General features: G+C 40.5%; 1 protein-coding gene across 3 annotated transcripts in view; it reads right to left on the reverse strand.

The window, feature by feature from the left end:
- Nucleotides 1-25,235, reverse strand: part of LOC127372130 (sodium-coupled neutral amino acid transporter 3-like) — a 37,261-nt gene extending 12,026 nt beyond the window's left edge. The window contains exons 1-8 of one of the 3 annotated variants that reach the window (XM_051415548.1): nucleotides 24,785-25,235; nucleotides 8,334-8,582; nucleotides 7,340-7,372; nucleotides 7,090-7,183; nucleotides 6,883-6,998; nucleotides 1,861-1,934; nucleotides 1,347-1,439; nucleotides 1,055-1,136 (exon numbers count right to left, since the gene is read on the reverse strand). In XM_051415548.1, the coding sequence (XP_051271508.1) occupies nucleotides 1,055-1,136; nucleotides 1,347-1,439; nucleotides 1,861-1,934; nucleotides 6,883-6,998; nucleotides 7,090-7,183; nucleotides 7,340-7,372; nucleotides 8,334-8,470 (629 nt within the window). In that variant the 5' untranslated portion in view covers nucleotides 8,471-8,582; nucleotides 24,785-25,235. Of the gene's footprint in view, nucleotides 1-1,054; nucleotides 1,137-1,346; nucleotides 1,440-1,860; nucleotides 1,935-6,882; nucleotides 6,999-7,089; nucleotides 7,184-7,339; nucleotides 7,373-8,333; nucleotides 8,583-24,380; nucleotides 24,718-24,784 lie in introns of those variants that run through there. The other 2 variants (XM_051415549.1, XM_051415550.1) reach the window with 2 other exon arrangements.
- Between the last annotated feature and the right edge of the window lie 276 nt (nucleotides 25,236-25,511).

The raw sequence follows: 25,511 nt of genomic DNA on the forward strand, positions 1-25,511 counted from the left end.
ATTGTACATTTTAATATGAGGGAGCATGAAACTTCTCCTCCTCACCCACTTCTCTCAAACCCAAAAACTAGGTGAGGAGAGGCTCTAACTGGGGTAAGGGTTAAGGGGTAAGGGGGTAACTTCACACTAAAAATCCCATCCAAGGAAGTGAGCGTTGTTTGTCTCTGAGGCCACCTGCACAGGCCAGTGATATCCCATGGTTTACGTTTTTAGCCGTGGAGTCTAGCTGTGTTTTGATGTGAGTGTTTCTCTGTGGCCATGCTGCTCTCCTCCTCCAGGGTCACTATCACAGCTGTTCTCACGCCAGCTGCTCAGTACATCCAAAGCAGCACCAAGCTCGCCAATTGGCAGGGCCTGTCAGAACTCTTCTGTGGATGCTAAAATCTTTATACACACAGGACAGCTGCATGAGGTCCCATAGAGAAGTGAAGGGCTATCACACTGCTTTTTTTAAAAACATGAGCAGGTTATGTTTTTAACCCCTAGGACGCATGGAAGTGCATACAAATGTCACACTGAACCAGATGTAATTACTGCATTTCAAGTGTGAGGAATCACTTTTATATTTTTACTTTAAAGTAGAAGCAAGGAACTTGTTTCACTGACATCAAGGTGGCAGGCATTAAGAATTACTAATATGGAAATCTTCTTGCTGATGGTCTGGTGTGTTTATAGGTCATGGAGGTATCAGTATTAAACTGAGACTGTTTCACAATCATTTAAAAACTCCTTGTAGTAGGTTTAAGTGCAAGAAAATGAATTAATTCTGCAGCATTGCAGGTTGACTATGTGCTTCTATGTGACATTTTGAACACAGGCCAGCACTTTAATTTTAAAACAATGATCTCCATGATTTGTGGGATAAGCCATAAAAGGTAAAGTTAGAATTCTTAAGATTTTCAATGAACAGCAACCTCAGCAATAGCCTTTCAAGGCAACATTTTGTTGTTCTCTATAAACACGTTTAAGTTATTAGTGGTGGAGTCTGCCATTACTGGATGTGTGCTACTGCTAGTATGAATAGAAACCTTTATGTCATGCATTGACCACTCACCCTGCAGGTTTATCCACCTTCAGAAAGGCCTGGATGACCAAAGGAAACTCATACTTGACTATGTACAGGTAACTGGACATGGCTGTGGAAAGGAGATATAAACACACTAATGAGTTAGTACTAAACTACACAGACGCTTATGTACAGTATAACAATGAAAACACCCTCACACATAAGCACACACATAGTAATCCCAAGCAACAAACGACAGAATACTATTATGAGTATTATCCCAGAAACGTCAGAAGGAATTTGTGTGTATGTGTGAGCACAGATGGCAGTGTGACCTCACCTCCAATGTTTTGCAGCGTGATGGCAATACCTGCCGCCATCTTCCCCGGGGTCCCAAAGGCCCTGTAGCCGAGCTGCTCGTACGCCCGAATGCCTGAGTCACAAATACCAGATACATTTTATCAATGTGTTAAATCCATACTAACAATGTGTATGACTATAAAGACACTGTAAATTAAATTAAGCTTCTACATTTGTTTTAGATCTCATCATCTGAGGTTTTGGTAATTTGCAGATGACACCTTGATGGTGTAATAAGCAGTATTGTAGGATTACAATAGAGACAGCTTTTGTCCACAGGCACCACAGAGACTTTTCAACAGTGTGCAGGGCACAAGGACAGGAAGCTACTAACCCATTGTGTTTTTCTGTTCTATTTGATCAAGTCTACTTATTTGTTTATACTGTAACACTACTGTGAACATGATGAATGTAGAACTGCCACGGGACACATTTTCAATAAATTCCTTGTATCTTTGAATAAGAAGATTCAGATTGCCAGGCTACATACGTACCTACAATACCAGATGACTTGAGCAGTAAATGGATGGAATATGACGAGAGGACTGCCACCACTGTTAGAAGTGTCCTGAAACAGACACAAAACAAAAATGGGTAATGTATAGCATTACTGCCACTTCTTTAACCAGCAAAAATCAATGTTTTATCACTATTAAACCCAGTGTTTTAATTTTTCACACAACTGAAAATCTCAGTTTTATAGGTTAAATCTTTTCACTGTACATTACCCTGTAGGCTATTTATACAGCTGCAGCATATATTTTGTGGATGTCGATACCTAGATCATGTCGTAAGAACAGAGTCCCTGTGGCTCTTCTTTACCCTGGTTTGTTACTCAAGCTGATCCAACGAGGCTGCCCTTTGAGCCCCCTGCTGTAAGTAATCACACACACACACACACACACACACACACACACACACACACACACACACACACACACACACACACACACCAGATGGACAGCTTCACAAGAAACGATTCCAATGCTATGCTGAGATTGACAAACTGAAAAAATCCTTTTGTAAACATTAATCTTCCCCTCTTTGTTCCTCACTTATGGAATAACCCACTTGAGTCACAGTCACAACAGTCATTCCTTCCATTTTCAGTAATAGAGACATCTCCGCCAGAGGAACTTCACTTGCAATCTTTCTCTCTCCACTGACTCATATTCATAGTTTTGCAAGTTATTTCTCTTCTTGCATTCTGCTGCAGTTATTATCTTCTATCTTTTCTAATTAATCTTTGAGTTTTCTCTTATTCTGAACTGGAATGACTGTCAGTTATATTGTGCTGCTGGTCTCATTCAAAATTATTCCAAATGAGAATAACCATTTTTTTCCAAACATACACTCATAGCTCATAACCTGGCCTAAAATCTGCTTTGGTCTTTGTGAATAAAAGTACAAAATACAGAAGTATTGGGCGTCTGTGGCTCGGAGGTAGAGCGGGTTGTCCACTATTCAGATGGGTGTTGGTTCGAACCCCGGCTCCTCCTGCTGCATGTCAAAGTTTCTGTTTGCTGTATGAATGTGTGTAAAAGGGCGAATGTGGCATGTAGCGTAAAAGCACTTTGAGTGGTTGGGAGACTAGAAAGGCGCTATATAAGTACAGGTCTATTTACCAGAAGTATTATTTACTGAAAATCCATGACATAACTTGACGATTTTGGCAAAATGTTTGCATCCACTGCCTTCACAGGCTGGTTCATGATGCTATTTATGAGGATGTGGTAGTTTAAGACTAGGGCTGAGTATCTAACCTCAATACTTTATTTGACCTAACCAAAATATGTCTATTGAATACTGTCAAGTACTGAAAACTGCCATCAAATGTCTGCTCAAATCTTTAGTTCCTTATTCAAATAAAAATGTTGCCATTTTTAGTATTAAATTAAGTTCTTGTATGGCTGTTAGTGTTAATAAAAGATTTTACATTTTGGATCTTTAATCAAAACAAAAAAGGGTTTCGCAGAACATGTTTATATTTCTCAAAGCAATATTTATAATTTCAAGGAACATATTGGAACTGGTATTGAAAAATGACACACAGCCATAGTAAAGATGGTAATTATATAAGATAAGATAGTTTTAATTAATGACCAACATAAGTATGTTTGTTAAACATAAGGGGACACAGCTGATTGTCAGTGACCAAACAACACTTTGAAAAGCTGCTACACCCATTATTGGTGTTTTGATGGCTTGCAAACATTGTTTACTAGGATTTATTATTTAATATTTATTTTTAAGGGCGAAAACAACATCAGAAGACTTTTGTTAGAATCCTCAGCATGAGGAAGTTTTGTGAATGGGTCCCTGTTGACTTTTCCCGACCCAGTCTACCTCATTCCAACTATTTTCTATTTTCTTCCTCTTTTGTTGTTACTGTTGGCGACGTTAACTTTTTCCCTCACACACTCTCTCTATTCCTGTCTCCTTTTGGAAAAGCCAGACAGCACGTCTTTCATCTCGACCTCAACTCTTGGCCAGTTAACAGTTTTTTTTGGGTGCCTTTTTTTTTTACCCTTGTTTTCCTTTTTTTTTTTATTGACTGTGTGGAAGAATGCTGGTTTCACTTGCGGTGGAGGATTTAGTCAGTCAAGTGGCAGTGGGAGGACAGATCTGCTGACAGTCAGACAGACTGACACACTTGGGTCACTGTAGCTCTGCTCACAGCTTTCCACCCCGCTGCATTCCTACCCGGGCCGGGGCCACTGACCCGCTGAAGTCTCAGCACCCGCCAACAAAAATCTGTGTGAAATGAAACATCGGGCCAGAAGGGAAACAAAGGACATTTCCATGCAAGTATCAGATATAATAAGTTATCTAGTACATTTACAGCTTGTTAAGTTTAAGACTATGAGTATAATTGTGGCTCTTTCTGTACTCTGAAAGTACCTTGATTCACCCTTATCCTCACTACAGTCTGCAAGTATTACAACTTCAAAAACAATACAAGGTGTACTCAGCACCATATAAACCATAAACGTGCCTATTGTTCAGCTAATCTCTTTTAATACGGCAACAATACCACTCTTGATTTTCTTTCTTTTCAGAATATATTCAATTATAGTTATCAATCAATAGATATAAACAATTATGCACATAACGTTGACATAATGTGAAATTAACTGATGCATCTTGCCTCACATCAGTGTGCAAGTTGAAGTGGATGAATGACCGCCTTCTCAATCCTTCTAAGTCCAATGTGCAGAAGATGTCCGCAGCAGCGGAGGGAATGAAAACAACCTATATAACTAAAATATTCAGCAACAGGCCAATTTTCTTGCTGTTGGCATTTATTTTGCCTTTGTTTACCTCCCTGCGTTTCAGCATACATGGTCATCTCCTTTGTAGGTCTCCTGTCCCCTTTAGGAGTATGACCTAAGGTTCAGAATGACACACTACGCTGCCAGGAAAAAAGATTTTTTTGTGGCAATCACCAGCCTGGAGTCCAATGTGAAACACAGAAAAAAATTGCCTGTATGCCTTTACCAAATATGTCGCTGACCCTGCCTGTATTTCTCAGTAGCTACTCTATTGTTTGATAAAAGATCATGCAGACAGGAATACAAAGACATAGCCTTTCATCTGTAACAGGATGGATAAATACACACTCTCTGTTGCTCTCAGTCACGTACTATTAATTCGCACGCGATTACATGTATTCATCAAAGTAAAATGTAGACTAATCAGCTAGAGTTCATTTCAGATCCTGTCTAGCCAAGTGTCAAATACATTGGCATTCGGTGACACAGAGTTCAGCCATTCCAGACAGCAGACTTGAAAAACTACAGTCACACAACTCAGCTCAAAATAAGAAGCTTTTTCAAACACCAGAGAAAATCCTACAGACATGACTTGGAAAAGAGCTCAAATAATGTCCTGGAAAAATATTTTAGGATGGTGGTTCTCAAACAATAAAACTAGCTTCACATTTCTCCCAGATTTATTTAAATATTGAACGCTAACATGAATATGTTATTACTTTTGTGTTGTAGAGTTTTGCAGGAAATGAACAAACTGTCTCCACTAGTTTTTTACTACAGCTACAAATTCAATTAAAACAAGCAACGAGTTGTGCAAACATCCAAAACATTGCTTCACCTCTCACTGGAGCTTTGCATTGTAATTTTATTCAGGGATGCTTAGTTAACTGCTTGACAATGTAACACTAGTAAGCTTACGGTAGTGCCCTTTAATCTGTTACAGAAAATACTTAGCTCAGCCAGCTCCAGCCCCAGCCACCTTACAATCTAGCACCATCAGGAAGAGGTGTCAAAACAGCACGAGGAAGATGAGGAGATGAAAGTGTTGATGCTGCTAGTGCTATCTGGTGAGATCACTGTGAACACCAGCCTGATTATTTTTGAGAGACATGCAACAAAAGAGATCAAGCTTACAGCTGGAAAGCTCATGAACCAAGAAGGAAATGTTAAATGCAGTGACACATAAGAACTAAATGAGATATTAAAGCTTGAACAACCAGTCGTTCTAATATTATGCCATAGTTATGTTTATGCAAAATCCAGCCACCATGAATCCAAACTATAACCACTAGCTGAAATGATCAGAGGGTACATGAGTAATATCTAGCTGACTGTGCCTGCTCTTCCTGATAGCAGATTCAGGCAGGAGTAGTCTGATTGGACGGTCAACAAAAGTGCAGTACATGACACAGAATTTTCCTGAAACCAAGCTATCAGCCACTCTACAAGCTTTAAAGGATAATGTTGGAGATATTCTGTATTTTGTTCTTATTGTCAACAAATACCATAAAAAGATCAAAACCAAAAATAAATTGATGCTAGCAAGTACTGTCTGTGTAGCTAAAGCCCGATGTTATTCCTCTTTGCAATAGAGCTCCATTGATGTTCCAAAACTATGTAAAACCAATCAGTGAGCCTCACTATTACATTGGGTGACATGTTCCTCTTACTAAGATGATTATTACAAATTATACTGTTGTTTTGATTCCACATACGCCGCCTCCAGTGCATCTAAATCAGGTAGAAAAAACATGAAAATATAAATGAAGAACCTGGAAGCTGCAGTCGACTGTGACGTCATTATCTTGACAGACAATGGTGCTGCAAAGGTTTTTAAATGTTAAGCCCCTCATGTATACAGTACATGTTCCCACTGGTTCAAAGCAGAGAATCAACCACACCGTCAGAACAGGGTTATTTTCTGCATCTGTGATTGAAATTGCACTTGTCTATGGCACCAGTAAATGATTTCCAGTATGCTAGTACTCTGAGGCTTTATTTATCAAATAAATGTGCCCTGTATCATCAGGTTCTGTATCACAAACAGAGGCCGCTGCCTGCTTAATACAAGACAATTACAATACAATTAGGGACTATTTATGTGTGACGCAGACCTCCACTGGAAGAGCAGGAAGAAAATGAGTCAGACAACATCTGTGAGCTGCAATTCATTCATTCTAATGCTTCCAATCTGTAGTCATGGAATTACATATTTAATGTATCAATTACATATGAATAACTTACAAAAACAGGACGACCCCTGTGTTGGCCATGGCGTACGCCAGTCCTAGGATTCCACTGCCCATGATTGCATTGCCCAGGTTGAAGACGGACATCCCAAACGAGGTTTTCCCCTCAAACTATGACCGATACAAGGCATAAGAGAGAAATAAACAATAAGCACTGCCTATGTACATATTATATCTTTGAGAGAAGCCAGTTTGAACTTACATCTGTGAAGCGTGTGGTCTTCTTGTCATCAATGCCTGATAGGAACTCCTGGCTCTCTGGCAGGTTGGCCTCTGTATTCTCAGTTCTGTGGGGACTAAACAGAAGGAAATACAGTCAAATATCTTGAATAACACACAATAAACAAAAACACTCAAACAAACTGAGTAATTTCTTACAGGTTCTGGTTTAGAACAAATTGCTATTCTGTGGTTGAAAACACATTCTCTGATCATTATTATAACATACATACCTAGCATTCTGGTCACTATTGGGTACAGTTTCCCTACAAGCAGTGTAGAGAGAGGCCATCCATCACCCAGCGAGAGCACAAAGTGGAAAAACAACACCCTCAGTCATAATATAATAAGGCAAATAATACAGTAAAGGGACCATCTATAAATTATCATCTGTATTCCCGGAGAGAGACATTTTAATTAAACCATCTATTACACAGAGAGAGGACACAAAAAATATTGTCAGTCAACCAGTGAACATGATAATTAAGGCATTTAGCTCACTCCATTATTCAGCACAAATTATAGTAGTGAGTGAGCAGGTAGGAGGTAAATGTCTTGCTCAAAGGCACATCACCAGGCAGTTAATGGACATACGGTATTTTGCTGTTCCCAGTATTGTGCCTGCAGTTATGAAACAGTCACTCTAGAGACAAGGTTGAACTGCTACCCCAGACAACAGAGTGACATAATCAGTCTCACCACAACGCACACAATTAGCTGCTATTTTTTATCTCTCCCTAATGTATTGTGAACATTAAAGTCTTCTATTCAGATAATATTTTAATAATCACTCTAACTGATGCATACAGAATTCCGGCTAAATACAGTACATTATATTGTCTCTCTATAAGTGATGGTCCGGTCCTTCTCGTGCACGATCCTTCATGATTAGTAAAGAAACAGGCACAGGCAAGCTACACCTGACACCTATTTCACTTGATGTTAACACACGGCGTGTAATGTGATGCATGAGAGAAGACAAGTGAAGAGGTTCAGTAAGTGGCAGGTTAAGACGACAGTTAAAAGCACCCAGAGAATCCGATCACCTTGCTTTGAACGGGGGCAATGGGTTTAGAGGAAGAGATGTTCAAATGAAAGAGACTCTCAAACTGACAGTAAATATTTCTTGTAAGAATAAAACAATGTGAACATCTGTGAGCGGTGATGAATTAAAAAAGGTATTTCTAAGAGATCAACATAGACTGTGTTAAGTAGGACTATACTCACTTTTCACCGTCCCCTGCGGGTGGTGTTTTGGCCGATGCAGTGATCTCCTCCCCGGGCTCGTGGCCTTTCCCATTCGGAATAGCGTTCTCCTCAGCAGGAGCACTTTCCACAGTGTCGGCCGGTTTATCCTCACTCATATTTGCTCTGGTGCCTTTGTGTGTATGTAATAATCAGTTTGTTGAAATGCGTAAATGTTTTAGGCTGTGTCAAAGTTTTGTAAAGTTTGAGTTTTTATTTTCCTCCTGGGATCTGTGGAAAAAAAGATATGAGTAAATTAGCATAATATTTTGCAATGATACTGGCATTTTCTGTGTTTATAAAATGGCTGTGAAGCCTATTGTCCTTTTTTACTGTATTTCCCTTACAGCACTGGTAAAAGAGATCTATATACGTAGATTTCATGACTCATGTAATGTAATGATGACTGTATTTTGTAAAAACAGAACTGTGAAATTCATTAACAGATGCAAAGTGATTCATATAATTTCTCATATCATCATTAGCACATTTTGGAGATACATGGTTTTCATTATATAGCAACATATGTAACTGCTTGAGAATGGACATAACATTTGACAATCATGAACAATCACAGGAATTCCAACTCAACCAGAAATTGACATACAAGTGCAATGGCCCAAGCAATGCTTTAATTTCTAGTTTCGACAATTAGAGCCAGGTGGGAAGATAAAGGAGGCCACCCTGAGGGCATTCCAGTGAGTCTGTATCTTCCTTACGTCTGGGACGTGACTGAACTCAAAATCACTTTATGAATGCTGACTGAGAGATGACAACAGAGCTGTCAAGATGGAGTAATACGGTGATTAAATTACATAGTCGTGGCTTAACTGGGCCACTTGACAAGTCTGACCAACTTGACCCCATTTTGGATATGTCACAAAACTTTGGGGATTCAGAATAAAATCCTGTGTCAATGTGTCAACCCTGAGCTTTAAATATAAATGTATGAAAATGACGAGACTAACCAACATTTTCACTCCTACTATGTTAGCCAAAATATAGAGTTAACAGTAAAATGGATGTTTTGGCAAATCCCATGAATAATTGACACATCAACTGACAGGTCTACGCTCAGAGGAAACAGAGCTTTCAGTTTACTGTGACACACTGGGCTTTCCGTCAGGCCTCTATTTCCTGGGTATCCTGTTGTTGTGTCTTAGTTGACCAGCTGGCTAGTGGGGCCCAGAAAGGCCCCTGTGACATGTATCTCCTGGATGCTGTTGACCAAAACCCCCTATCTGGCTGGCCCTGAATGATCTCCTTTGCTCTGCTGCATAAACAGCACTGGAGGCTATAATGGAAAGCACGTTGGGGGCCATAGAGGAGGAACACATACAAATGGTAGAACCCCCAGCATTGAGATAAATAGAGAAGAACCAGCTAGGACCAGCTACGAACCAGTTCTAGCCGTCTTTGTGGCCCCATTTTTCTGCTTGTCACTTTTCTCTTGGATTCCGCTTTTATTGAGGAGGGTTCAACATAGCAACAATGCTCAGGGTTTTCTGTACTACCATTCGTGGAGACCACTCAGCTATCCTTTTCCCTCAGGCTTCTTCCGCTTCACAGCCCACCCTTTAAAGATGTAGCTTTTTGTAATATTATCTTAACACATCAAACGCGGTGTGATGAGAATAAACCCTGGTCTTCATCTAGCAGTCCTCTGAACCTGTCTCACCAACCACGCCGCTGTGAGCTTCACTGCACAGCCAGGCCTCTCGGTGTCTCTGGCTAAAGCCAGGCAACGTGGTTGGGCAGCAAAGCACAGTGCACAATGGCACATGTTGTGCGGTTTCCTGGGAACGGGTTGGAGAACAGTGGTACTATTGTGCCAGGCATCATTATACTGCCTGGGCCCCCTTGGCTGCAGTTCGCCAGGCCACTCGAGGGGCTGAAAAGGTATTTCACTCTCTAATTGAAAAGACGCCACCTTGAATTCAGCAAATGCCAGTATCCTGTATTCATGCACAGTTGTAGCAGAGTTGCTGACGGTAGCATGGGCAGAGGCAGGGCCCCTCTCGTGGGACAAATCACTGCACAGAACCGCACTGCCACTCAGATAGTCTACAAATCACGAGGAGGTTGGGGGAGTCATTCAAGGACAATACATGATGGGATGTCCGGCTACAAGGGTGCCTCTTCAATGGTCTCAAGCAGTGGAGCTTGAAACAGCAGACCCAATTGGACAGAGTTGTGGCTCCTACAATCATTATGTTTAATAACAAAGGAAATGCATCCTTGGAAATAGCTGAGTGAGAGAACTCTCATTCAGTCAGAAACTCTTATTTTTAGAAAACTAGTTCTCAAGTCCTCCAAGTTTGAAGTAAATGAAGGTGAAACAGAGGGAGCTGAAATACTGTGGGGAAAATACTCCTTCAAAAGTAGGACAAGGTTTTGGCTGCAGAAATACTAATTCTGATATCAGGGATTATTTACTAAATACAGATATTTGTATTGAAATAATGCAGATTCAGTTGAAAAAAATGATCTTATGGGACAATCCAATATGTAAATATTTAACGGATATATAATGTTAGCACTCATGACTTTCACTGACATGGTTATTTATGTTATAATATACATAAATAACCTGTGTGTTCGTGAAATGTATTTACACAAAAATGTACACAAAATCATCAACTATATAATTATCCAAAATCTCAATACAACCATCTGGCGTATTAGGATCAAATGTGCAAAGTGACGTGCCACCACCAATATTTATAACCAAGGAAATCAAGGGAAATGAGAATGAGCACGAAAACAATTGAGTTCAGCCCCACAGGCTTGAACACCAGTTACCATAGCACCATTGTGGTATGAAACAGAAGAAGACTTGTGTGTCCATAAGGAAATGCTCAGGAAAACTGAAATGCTCTGTAGTCTGTAGACACTATGTCATCCAAAAACACATGTTCAACTATCTGTATGAGCAAATGCATTAACCCTGATTAACATCTTGCATCCAAAGGAAAAACATTGTTAAGAGAGCAGACTTTTTCTTTTCAAAAGCATTACCACAAGAAATCTCCACATAAGTTTATTTGGTGTCAAAACACATCACCAGGAATACTCCAAAAACCAGACCATAGCCACGATACTAGTGTGCATGTAAATGAAGTCATAGACAAGCTGACTGGGTGATAATCAGTCTTCCTCTACAGTCTGATTGCCTCAGTAGTGCCATCTGTTACAGATAAAATAATTCCATAAACCGCATTTCTCAGAAGCACAGTTTTGCAAAGCTTTATGATAAAAAATAAAACAATGGTTGTATAGGAGAAAAGAAAAGACCACAGTCTTGAGAAACCCAATGTGTCCACTGATATTCAAACTTCCTAAATCCTATGCAAGAGTTAATGCTGCTACATTGTGATGCTCGTGGTGGGAGTAAATGAGTCTTTTCAAAGCAACAGCAGAGGCTATGTTTATTCAAGCCCTCGTCCAAAACATCACCTCAGTTTGCCAACACACAGCGAGTGCATGCGCCTCAGTTCGCTGGCTCTGACGTCAACAACTCTGCTGAGACACGTCATCCCACAAGGAGGCAAACAGAGCCAGGCTCTTCCACTGATTGTTATTCCTATACTGATACCTGAACCGCGCAGCACTGTGCATGCTGATTCCCCTTTTCTTATTGCTATGCATGTGTGCATTTGTGTTCATTCGGTGAATAATTAAATGTGTGGCTTTGTGCGTGTGTCTGCAGTTTATGCGATGAGTAATCTCAAAGTGTAATTCTCCCTCCTCTGTCACAACTTGATGACATTCTCATATGCCTCTGGCTATATAAGCTTTCTTAATTGAGTCTCCACTGTAATTTCTCCTAATCTGCTGAAGAGCATGTGCATAGCATTGACTGATTTCTACTCTTTTTTTAAGGGATCCCGTAAAAGCAGAGCTAGAATTTGCTTGAATAACCTTTCTCTACAGCATCACAGCAAATCACAGCAAATCTGTCTCACCATAGCAATTCTGAGAAATGACTTAGTAAAGGATCTGTTTATGGTACTGCCTTGCCTGTTTTTTAATAGTTGCTGCACTGGAAAAATGACAGACAGCATTTAAAACAAATTTCTCATCCTCATCCTTCATGTCCATGAACAGGAAGAGATTTCCTGTAGATTAAGAGATTACATATGCCCACAATCTCACTGATGAGCAGCTAATAGATCTGTCAGAGACCATTTTATTGTAAAATAGTGAGTCGAGACCTGGGACCTCTGACAGTCAGGATGATAGAGTCGATCAGATTAGGGTCCCATCTCGCTCAAGCAGGAAATCAGGATCAACCAGCTCAGGTCACTCCATACACTCTTGCTCCTGTATAAAAATAGCTGCAGAGGAGTGAATCGCCTTGTTGTGACCCCACATCATGTCACACACAAAGCTGTGTTTAAGTGCTGCTGCATGTGCCACTGAACACAGCAGCTGCCTGAAATAAGCAGTAAACACTCAGCAAACACGTCCAACAACCATCTGTCTGTATTGTGGTTCTTCACACAAGGGTGAACAGGCACATAAATACACATGATGACACACATACAAAGACATATGCAGTGTAATTACGGGAAAACCGTCATGCTGTTGAATGAATTAGAACATCCCAAGCAGCTACAGGCAGAAAATAAAGCTGTCATCATTACCGAACTGTGTAACTGAGGCCGGTGTACAACTACACTTGTTGTAGAAGTGAAGTGTTTGCAATGTGTGAGATCTTCAGCGTTTCTATGACACAAGAAGGCAATTAATCAGCTACGGAAAAAAAGCTTGTGTTATTGCACCTTTACTTCTTATGGAACATCATTTATCTAGTACACACAATATACAATTTATTGGATAATATAGTAGTATAGTATAGTATATAGTATAACAAACAAGCGATGTAGCCCAGGATGAGTTTTTGAGCTTACTATGTTAAACGTACAATATGTCATTTCTCCCGCTACAGGGTCTCTCGCATCAAAAACAACAACAAACGACGAAGTTTGATTAGGTAGTAAAGTAGCAATGGATCATGGGAGTCTTAATAACCATTGCCGTCATTGCAGTCAGCTTCTCTTGGTTAGGATTCCTTCAGTGTTCATTGTTGAGTTTTTTGTACCAGAAGCAGAGGACTTCTCTTCAAACTGGACCAGGTGAGTAAAACCGGCAAAAACGACACAGTGTATATTGTAAAAATGTGGTCTAAAACTGGATAAAAAATCAACTTATGACAGCTCAAAGGGGATATCCTTGACAGGCGACTGCTGAAACGCACTATTACAGGCATAAAACTACAAATTTCTCTAGGTTTGAACATTGTTGGAAACATTTGGGTAAGTACAAACCTCAAGAAAATATATAACATAGGTCTAGTGTTGACATTTTAATGCTAAATGTTACAAAAATCTGTGACGTCTACTGTGTCAGACTTCCAATCATACAGAGACAAAACAGGAGGAATTATTTCGGGCATCCAGGGTTCCCAATGTAAAAAAGTATTGTTATTTTCGCCTTACGTTATTACGTAGAAGGTGTTAGCATTGGCAAAGCATTTTTTCTTTCAGCTCTGATTCGCGCCTCTGGCTGAGAGTCATGGGTAGTGTAGTATTTAGAGCCACACCAAACTAATTTGACGGGAAGTTGATTAAAACTGATGGCTGTATCATAAACCTTTGGGTACGGCTAAATTATCCAGGAGGTGTTTTTATGTTGAGGAACACTGAAGATATAATTTAAGGCTCTGCAGACCCACACAGGTGTTTTAAATCATTCTAGCTAATTAGACCTCTGCTCAGGTGGGCAGGGCTATGCTGGGAATAAGGTGAGGTAACTGGGCTCCATGTACTAATAACAATGATAGAAGATGAAGAAGCTCTGTGGTGGCCTAGGGATTAAAGGCACCGACTATGCAACAAATAACCATGAAGTATACCAAGTCTGGCCAAGGACCTTTATTGTATGTCATTCCCTATCATCGTCCATTATTTCCTGTCATCCCTCTACAGTTGACTTTCTAAAAAAGGCATACTGTATATGCTGAGCCTGAGTACAATAAAACTGAGGAGAATTCCATTGTAACTAGGACTTGAGTCTCTCATTAGACACTACTTGCCTTATGGTCTGTTTCCCTTTCCTTACAGTGTTTTCCTGCCATCTCTCTCCCTCTCTGCTGCAGGCCCTGCATACCACTGTGATTAGCCAGCAGGGAGAATAAGAGATTAACTTCTGACTAAGAGATTTGTATGTCAGCTTCTGAGAGTCTCCTCATCTCCAGGGTTCCTATAAGCTGCTGTGAGATACCCACGTCAGAGGCTATTAAATGATGCAGGATGTGGTCTCTGCTTGGCAGTGCATTTAAATATCCACTATTAGGTGGAAGGTATTATTTTCAAGTGAGTCAAGTGTTTCAGACAGAGTCTCTAATCAGGATTATTCTGTATGTTCAAAGCAGGGAAAAAAGAGATAAGCAGGAATTTGCGGTCCGATTTTCTCTGATGATTCTGTAACTTACATTTCTTCACAGATGGATGGATGCTGACGTGCACAAGTACTGCATGGAATACTGAAATGTATGGCACACTGTCAGGGAAACAGTGGATTCACACACACACACACACACACACACACACACACACACACACACACACACACACACACACATCACCACACATTCCTTCTGATGTCCTCTTAAACATTTGCACTTGACTGTTAACAGTCATAAACATGCCTGTCAACAATCAATCATAGATAATGCATACCTGATTTAAATAAATCTTGATGACGCTGTAGAGGAAATTATGTAGAATTAAAGACAAGATCTCCGATTCACAGGTTAGATTATGTACTTATCTCAAACTAGGTCGCTCAGTTTACTTCACATTGTTTGGTTTCCGGTGCTCCACATTTACATCTAATGAAGGTTTTAGTGTAAGTTCAAGGAGAAAGAGCCTGTTTCACACTGAGGCTCCACCTCTTCAACTATTATCCAGGGATTTCACAGGATTCAGGCTTTACCTTTCAACCACTGATTATCTTAGCTGTAGAATATTTAAACCACCTTACCCATTTTGTTTGCTCTGCTGTCACTGCAGGCTGTGCATCTCCGCCACCTCCACCGCCACCAGTGTCAAGTCTCTCTAGGAGGATCTCTGATTGGCTGCTTTTTATAGGGCTTTAATCATATACATCTATCTAATAGATGAGGTCATTGTCAAAGTCTTTATCAAATAAAGCTTCTGCATTCATGTTAACTTGTGTCTTTCCTGATTCAACTACTGTGATAAGCTGACAATGACAATGTTGCTCGACCTGCACCCGCACTTAATAACTGCACGTTATACACATCTTATAATCACAGTGTCCCATGTTCAATTCCAGCTGTTGACTTTTGCTTCATATCCCTTTCTTTCTCCCTCATTTCCTGTCTCTCTCCACACTATCAACTGTCCAATAAGGCAAAAATGCAAAAAAAATAAAATCATCAGCAAACAGAACCTGACCCAATACCCAGAGCTATTTTTACTATTTTATCCATTGGCCAGTCTTCCCCTTCCCTCACTGGGCACAACAGGAATAGTCTGAGAGAGAAATAGAGACATTTCTTCATAAATTACATTTGGAAATGAGCAAATACAGTTTTACACAAACAAAAACTTTACACAACAAAGCCTGACCCAAAATGTAATACTGTGGTGACCTGTTTGAGGCAGAAGTATACTCAAATTGCAAAATGGGGATGAAGACCCATTTCTGTTTTCCATAATACCTCCTCTTTAATATTACATTTGTTGATTTTGGGTAGTCTCGAGTTTGGTAACTCATATTTGTGTTTTTCCTCTGTGAAACTCAAAGAGGCCAAAAGTCTACTGTTTTGTCTCCTGGCCTGACTGGCATGATGTAGCTCGAGGATGATGAGTGTCTGCATTATGACGTGGGGCTGTACTAGGGATAGAGTGAGGCGTGAGGAAGTGTGGATTGTCTTTAGTGTCTCGTGACACGCCTGAGTGGGAGCACCAGCCTGGTGACTCACTGAAAATGTGAGTTATTTATAGAATCACGCAACACTTTCTGTCACTCTGGCTCAACTCTAACACTGGACACCCCACAGACAGGAAGGGACAATAGAGAAACAACATAACCATACATAAAGTTCACTGACTGAGCTTACAAGGCAGGCAGGATAGGTACACACAGCTGTAAGGATGGGCTTGAGGATAGAAGTATGGTCCTATGAGACAAAATAGGATACCATATCACGGGTTAGACTTATGTACATGAAAGTACAGGGCGCTGAGTCTTGCTTAAATGTAATTAGCATCTAATTCACTAAATGATACCAAGTTGCTATAGTTGCTAATTACGCAGTAAGAGACCGAGTCTGTTAGAAGCTTTTTAAAAGGAAATGAAAAAGAGATGGAATAACACTAAATGCCCACTGGAAACTTGAAAACTCCCCACCTCTATTTATTTGGTGCTATAAAATAGTTAAATATGTTGTTATTACTTCTCTTTTTCTTTCTATTTATGCATGTACTTATTAATAATGGGTCCTTGCAAGGTTATTAAATCCAGCAGAAACTGTAATCAAGCATACTTCCTTCTGTTATTTGCACAATCCTCCATTTAACACGTCTGCATTTGCCTTAGATGATAGTCAAATGGTGGCTCCAGGCCGCTGTGCATGTGTGGTCCGTACTATAACACAGACATCTCTCATGGTGCAGATTGCAACTGTAATTAGGCACTAAAAGAGCAGTACATTTATGTCACTTGTTGATTTAACTCAGATATTGTAAATATATTGTTTTCCTAAAAACGGAAAATGGTGTCCAAACAGAAACAGTCAATCAAAACTGGTATCACCAGTGTAGATATAAATAATGTTTACAGCAAGGATGCCAAATTTGCTCTTGAAGTGATGAGCTTGACAGGTTATCAAGATTCTGTGCAGTCCCACATCTGTTTCAACAACATACTGCGTATGTAGAACAAATTATTCACTTGAATGTGATCTCCCAGCCTTGTGGCTGCTTGCCTCATGAGCTGTCTTCATCACCTCTGTGCTGAACACAGTAACACTGTGTTATGCTGCTTAATAAGCAAAACTTCAAATTAACTCTTAACAAGAACAGTTTCTAAAATATTGTATCTACAGTATACTGAAAACTTGTAGAACAAGATTGTGTGTTGTCTAACATTATCCCACAGTGTGATATTGCGTAAATGTCCTTTACAGAAGGGAATCATGGCGTTGGAATGAAAGTCAGAGCCAGGAAGGTGTATTTTTAGAGCTATATTTATATATTTATAGAGATAGAGATATAGATGAATTGGCTTATGGCTGCTTATGGCAGAAGCAGCACGTTACTGGGATGGATATGCATTTTAATTTTTTTTAAGCAAGGGTGAAAAGTACTGGCCAGGACAGTAACACAATGCTGGCATGGTAATGACAAATCAAATTTGGCCTGTTCTCAGACTGCTGTCAAATACAGCACTGGAAGCGAATGCCAGTATACTCACTGCCAGATGAAGAAGCTTGCAAGTCATGGTGAGAGCAAACACGATTTGCACACTTCAAAACATGATGTTTTTAGTAGGCTATAGCTTTATAAATGTAAACTAAGAATATTTGACGAAAAAAATATATATATCACACGGTGCTGCTGACACACTGCAGGAGATGATGTCTTGACGGGGAATTATATGCAAACATTTGAATGAGTTCAGCTGCCTATGAGGCAATTAAAGCCACCACTTTGTTATGCTTATAAACCAGTCATTTATCGGCTGAGATATTGACCAATATGGATATATCTGCAATGCGCTAAGATCAGCTGATATATATCGTTATATATCAATTTATCCTGCAGCATACTCCACTTCTCCGCCTTTGATCTGTATGTTCAGTACATTTCAAACAATTGCCACTTTACCAACTAAATACAGTACTTTGGTATTCATTGTGTATTTACCTCTACTGTGGGGAAACTAAGAATGTTTTGCACATGCGGAACACACAAATCAAAGTATTCCTTCAAACTTAAAGGACAAACCTGGTGTTTACTTAATTGGGGTACACGATTAGGTAAGCCCATCTTTTGTCTGCATGTCAATAATGCAAATCCATTCAAATCCAATTGACTAAGAGGTTGCATAAGTCTTCTCCTCTAACTTAACGTTTTTATCAGACTGTTAAACGACAAAAAAAAAAAAAAATACAAGTTATACTGTTTGAATGAAAGAACTCACAACATGTGAGATCAAGCTCTAAGAAGTCCCTGTTTATAGGGCTGCAACTAACTAATCAGTTCATCTGACGACTATTTAGTGCAGTAATCTGAGTAAACATTTGGTCTTTAAAACATCATAAAGCAGTGTAAAATGCCCACTGCTTTGTGATGTTTTATCCTAGGGCACAAGATAACATGATTAAATGTCTTGTTTTCTCCAACAAAACCACAAAATAAAACATTTACTATAATGTAAGAGCAACAAAAGTAGAGCCTTGAATCATCAAATATTTGCTTTTAAATTGCTTAAATGAGTAATCGATTTTCAGAATAGTTTCAGTTTTTTTAAGCAGTTAATCGATGAATTGTTGCAGCTCTACCTGTCTTAGCCTAAAAGAGACAGCATGTGACTTTTTCTCTCCTCCAGATAGTCAGCTGTAGTCACACTGTGCCCCCAAAAGCAGAGTATCTAGGGACTGAACCTATAGGACAGCAATGACACAGTCAAGGACACAACCTCTTTGAGAAAATCATATGCCAGTTGTAGGTAGAACAATCGGAGAGATTCCAAACAGTTCTCCATCAACACCACACTGTTCAATGCCAGCTCTGTCTCTACTCAATCATGTGCCCTAAAACAAAGTGCCATCCTCTCCTGGCATCTGCCACCCGTCTCCCTTCAGCTTCCTCCTCATCACATGGGAGGAGAGCAAAAGAAAGAGAGTGCATCATGGGGCCGAATGCATTCATTCAGCTGGAAGTACAACTCACACAGTGTGTGACCACCATGGTGGATGTTGCACTGCTGACTCTGTCACATGCCATAGCACCATAGAAGTCCAAATCCCAATCCACTGACAGAGAACTCCTGAGGCAGGGAGTCACCCACTGTAAGTAGATCAATGTAAGGCTTAAGTATCAAATCCCTTATAGAACTAAGAATTGTACAATAAGCCAACGATGGATAATGAACAAAAAATACAGCTCTTGCTGAGGCTCAGGAGATTTTATTCAGACTTTGGGGTGTGTAAGGTGGTCCAATGCTAAGACAAGGGATGGGAATTGAGAACTGGTTCCGGATGGAACCAGTTCCAAATTGTCTGATCCATCGGAACTGTATGCCTCCAAGCTTATCGTGTTTCTCTGACAGCTGTGCAGAGAGGAATAAACAGTCCAAAGCGTGGCCTCATTTCACAAACAAAAAACAAAATCAGTGCTAGTTGCAATTACTGTACAATTATAATTTCAAGTAAGGGTGGAAATATTGGCAACATGCTGAACATCTGTCTATCTTTCTTATGTTATAAAACTTTTAGCGCCACACAAACATGCTCAGCAGATTTCTTTTCTTTGACTAAGAAAACCAAAATGAAAATGAATGCTAGAGGGAATCAAGAAAACCTATGTGGACCTACTTCTTTCCATGCAGAACACTGATCAGGAATTTATAGATAAAATAAATCAGACCAGAATCAGAAGAACCAATAATGCCATTGGTATCAATAACATATCAATTCCAATCCCTTGTGAAGACTTTCCTCTATCTGTCCTGAGGTGTCTTTGGCAATTCAATCAAACCCCACAACAAGAGACTCATTTCAACCCTTTACTCTGACTACCTTGTGAGGCTGGCAAGTAAAAAGCATGCCCTATGGCAGTGGTTCCCAACCTGGGTGTTTGGAATAAGCAATAAACAAATATAACCTAACAGGCCTAATCAATATATCAATCAATTCAAGAAGAAATAAACTACTCATCAATTAAACTGCCCACAGCTCTTAGACCTTCTGAGGTACCACTGCAATACTGGGATCAATATGTTATTATGCATGCAGTCACACTGATAAAACAGTACATGTACCTTTTTTTAGTCATTATGAAGTTACAATCACATTAGGCAGCTGTTCCCATAAGACGTGGATTTGAGACTCTTTATAATCTACTGCTGATAACTGGACAGCACTGAGTTGTAGGTAAAATAATTTTCTTCTACTGAGAGCTCATCTAACCAATGGCCTGGCATTTATCCTAAGTGGTATGGCCTTATGCAAGCTGCAATTCATCAATGATATCCCCCAGTATGTCCTCAGATACCACAACTCTTTTATAACCCAGTCTGCACTTAGAAAAAGTAGAAATACTGTGATGTGGCTAGACGCAAGCAAATGAGTGGTAACTTAACGTGCTAACGTTATGTTAGCTAACGTTAGCTAGCTTTAGCTTGTTAAGCTCGGCATGATTCATGTTAGCAAAACACAACGTTAATATTGAGTGTGGTTTTAGTGGGGATGGGTTGCTTGTTCTTTACAGGCAGCACATCTTTATCATACCATTAACGTTATGTTACTAATGTTACAGACACTTGTTGCTGAGTCAACCTAATGGACAGCTCAGTAATAGCGTTAAGTTACGTTACGTTGTTTTAACATAATTGTACTTGCTTGTGTAATAACGGTAGCAGCTTTGGTGAGTGGTAACAGCCTTACTGCCTTCTGAAAATATTAATTTAAAAGTTATAATGCAGCCTAACTTCTGATCACAACGTGTGTGTGTGTGTGTGTGTGTGTGTGTGTGTGTGGGTGACACACACACACAGACACACACACACACACACACACTGTATATAACTAATATAATGTTTAAAAAAACTTTCATGCCAATAAAGCCCATTTTGAATTTGAATTTGAATTTGAATTGAAAGAGTGAGACAGAGGGAGAGAGAGAGAGAGAGAGAGAGAGAGAGAGAGAGAGAGAGAGAGACTGAACATTTGCTCACTTTGCGGAAAAAATATCGGGATATATATCGTATATCGATATTCAGCCTAAATATATCGGGATATGACTTTTGGTCCATATCGCCCAGCCCTATCATGAAGTACCGGAAGTAAAAAAAGTCGCCATTACTGTGGTGGCCTTTCTGCACGCGTTTGAATGCAAGCTGCCCTGAGAAGTGTACAATTTTCTACTTTTCTATTTACTTTCTGTGTTACGTTATGTTTACAATGTTGTCAGGATGGGGAAGAAGCTGTGCAGTTATCAGGTGACAAAAGGTTGATTTTACTAACTTTACGTGTCAAAGTATCTAAGTAATAATAATAATGTTGATGTTTTGTCATATGGTAATGTTGCTGAGTAGACCTCTCCATCGTGGACTGCCTGTGGATCGTTTCTTGGGATGTAGCAGATGTAGGTCGTGACTGACGACATGTTGCGTACTCCAAAAGGTGGAAGTAGCTATGGTGATTCACTCATAGCATGCTCCATTATCAAGAGATATGATAGGCTGCTTTGAGCCCAGGCGTATTCGTTATCTGCTTTCATGGCTGTTTGCATTTAATGCATTTAAATTAAACTATTAATACAATTTTCTTATTGTTATTCTACTGGCAACACATATTGCTATTGTGTTATTGCCCAGGTTCTAGATGTTCTTTCCCATCCTTTCCCGTCTTTATAAAACACAAAGTACACATCTATGAATCTGACAAAATATCATTTTGAGTGCGAATACAACATTGCCTTTTTGTAACCAGAGAGAGGAAAGAGTTAAGACAATAATTCTGTTTGTCTTTTGAAAGACCAAAATCAAATCCCTGTACAACCTCAAGGCCAGACAGAAGCTCATATCCTTTCATAGTTTAATACCAGCAACAAAGTCACAGCAGGGTGTTCCTTTCTTCTCACTGTGAACTACACTGCTCTCTAAGACTGAACAATCCCTTAATATTTGCTTTTCATTCCTGCAGAGGTAAACCAATACTGCTGCAGGACAAGAATATATTTCACATGGACACAGAGCTTTGATTAAATTAAATAGTAACTTAGTGAATCTCTGTATCAATGTCTCATTCAAATGGTGAAGGAAAGAGCAAGGCAGGAGAAGGAGCCACACACATTTCTCATCCACTAACCTGAGACTGAAAGTGAAGGAAAAATACTGAAGACACTAAATACTATTGATAGCTTCTTTTCTGCTGGCTCAATGTGATGCCATGATTGGAATCATTTCTACCTATTATAGTAGAGAACCATTTCTAGTTGTTAATGAGGGCTGTGACCTTCATTGCACAGCACTCCCCACTCTCCCAAACTTTTTCTGTCAATCAATAAATGTTGCAATCCATCCGAGAGGCAATGACATTTATATCAACTGGAAGAGGCGGGCAGCACTGCTAGAGTCATGTTTTTAGACTTTACCGGTGCTTTTAACACCATACGACCTGCCCAGGTCAGGAGTAAGCTGGGATATGCAGGTGGATCCTCCACTAGAGGCCTGGATCACCAGCTATCTCACAGGTCAGCCACAGTATGTGAGGCTGCAGAGCACCAGGTCAGACATAATAGTGAATAGCAGGGGGACACCTTAGAGGATGGTCAGTGGCCATCAAAATGTATAACTCCTCCCCATTGTGCAGGTGGGACAGCTGAAATATCTGACACTGAGAACAATAATATCAATGTCACGTGAAATATTACTGTTTATTACTTCTCAATATCATTGCCAATACTACTATTCTTTTACTCAGTATATCAGGCACTTCTGTTGGCATTTACTCACTTTATATTTATTACTCTATTGTTTTATGTCTCTTATGTTAGAGACTTTCCTTCAGGATTATCTGATCGCAATATCTTTTCAATCTCCTCTCCAACAATCAGCTGTGAACACGCATACATGTGCGTTACCACACACACACACGTTAACATGCTTTCACTCTCATACATATACGCGAAACACACAACAGTGCAGGCTTTAATCACACATGAGATCAAAAGATCAGCACCCCCGATGCCGGTCCGAGGCAGTCTGTTCACACTGTGATTTCATTCTGGGATGGGGCAGCACATGGGCCCATGACAAGGCAGAGACAGAAGTCAGTCGATTATGACAGCAGAGGCCAAGCGGGCCAGAAAGGAGCTCTCATCAGCTCCGGCCAGTGAAATCCAGCAGTCACAGCCCTTGAGGTGACTCATCGTGGAGGAGTGAATGACTGGCAACTTATCCTGCTGAAGGTGACTCCAGAAACCATGCAGCTGTTTTATTCAGTCAGTATGGGATGTTTTGCATCTCGCCTTAGCTGGACAAACGCATAACTTTGCTAAATGTCTTGTTATGCATGCACACTTCCTTTATGAGAAATGTGATTAAATGTGGTTACTATGCATGTTATAAAATCCTCAAAAGTAATGCTTAAGTGTTTAAAAACAATGTGAGGTGTTTATGTAATGTATATTATGATTTATAAGCCGATTTTACCCATTCCTAGTTAGACTTGGCATTCCACCAAAACCCTGGGTATGTCCCTCAGACTACAGGCAAGACCAAACATAAAGACCAGATGGCACCTGTAGCCAAGCTGTGACGTGGTGTGAGCCAGCTGTGGATGCTTCACCAGCGCAACTTAAAAATATGACAGGCAATCCAAAAATGAAGCTTGAAACAGTAGGATGCATTTGCAGGCACCCAGCTTTGTAGCAACTCAGTCACCGAATGCCTCTGGCATGCATTACAGAAACAGTGCTGTTCACAAGTCCTGAAAAAAAGAAAGTGTTCAGTTCAGCCAAAAGCATGAAATGAAAGGAAAAAATTAGACTCATACTAAGAAGCTGTGGTTCACAGGGTCATGGAGGAGCTTCCAGTAGGTCCCTCCATTGCCCAAGTTTGATTTCACTGAGCTGCTCCACTTGATCATGGTAGTGAGAGGGTGACACTGGGACAACTGTTTTTAATCAGAGGTTTCATTCTCAACAGGGATGGAGAGTAAACATTTATCCAGATGCTCAGATAAGCCCCAAGGAAGACAGTACTTACAACAGGGGTCCTTGTAGTCCAAAGGGGAGCAGAATACCCAGCCACACGAGAAGATCAAGTGCAGCACGCTTTGTAATGTCACCTCTCTCTGAGGCTGGTTATCTGGCGAGCGAGGACCTTGCAAGGACCGACTTGCAAGTCGCTTGAATGAAACCACCTATAACAACGTTCTCCTGGCTCGATCTTTACTTTGCATTTAACTCCTCTGTAGTACATGTGAACACGCAGACATAGCGAGCACGTTGATGCTGGCTGCACGTACGTGCACAAAGAGCGTCGTTTTTGATTTTATCCAAATATTTAGGTCCCCGCGTGCGCGAAAAACATGTTCGCTGACTAGTTTAAATACATTATAAGGACTACACATCAACGTTAAAGCGTACAGCAGCCGCTCAGTGCCTTACCAGAGAGTACCAGTGTCCTCCTCCAACTCCAAATATCTCCACACAGACCCGATGCTGCCTCCGTCCGCTCGCTGCTCGGCTCTGCCTCCTAGACCCGTGGCTTGTCGTCCTGTCTGTGGCCCGCTACGTCCGTCCTCCTTCCCTCCACACGGCGTTAATGTCATGTGTTTTCCCAGTAAACTGTCCTCGTAATCTTCTCAAAAGTGGGATGTGAAGAGGGTCCGGGTTCCGCCTACCGCGCACGCAATCAAATTATTGTTGTGTGTAGGTTGCGAAGCCAGACCCAAGCCAGCCAGCCAGCTAGCGCGCGCGGGGAGACACGAGAGCCCCCCTATTTGGCACGCGCCTTTTTTTAATCGTTTAGAAAATGAATGAACCGCCACTAGATTGATATCATCAGCCGGTGGGAAGGGTCGCACCCGCTGCTCTTTAACGCGCTGGACACACATAAAGTGTCATTTCAGTCGGTGGTGGTGGTGGGTGAGGGGGGGGGTATTTCATTTCATTCATGTTCGTGGATTTATCGTCGTGCTTGAGCGCGCATTATGAGACAATGAGATGAGTGAATGACCGCGAGGAGACCTCATACACACACACTCACTCACACACGCACGCATTTATTTCACCCACTCGGTTGTTTCCCCTTTAACTTGTTCTAAAAATATACATAACTCACGCGGGCCTTTAAGGAAAATCGATCCAATTGCAATGTCTGTTTTTTTGACAC

This window comes from Dicentrarchus labrax, unplaced genomic scaffold (genome assembly GCF_905237075.1).
Source record: "Dicentrarchus labrax unplaced genomic scaffold, dlabrax2021, whole genome shotgun sequence".
Classification (NCBI taxonomy): domain Eukaryota; kingdom Metazoa; phylum Chordata; class Actinopteri; family Moronidae; genus Dicentrarchus; species Dicentrarchus labrax.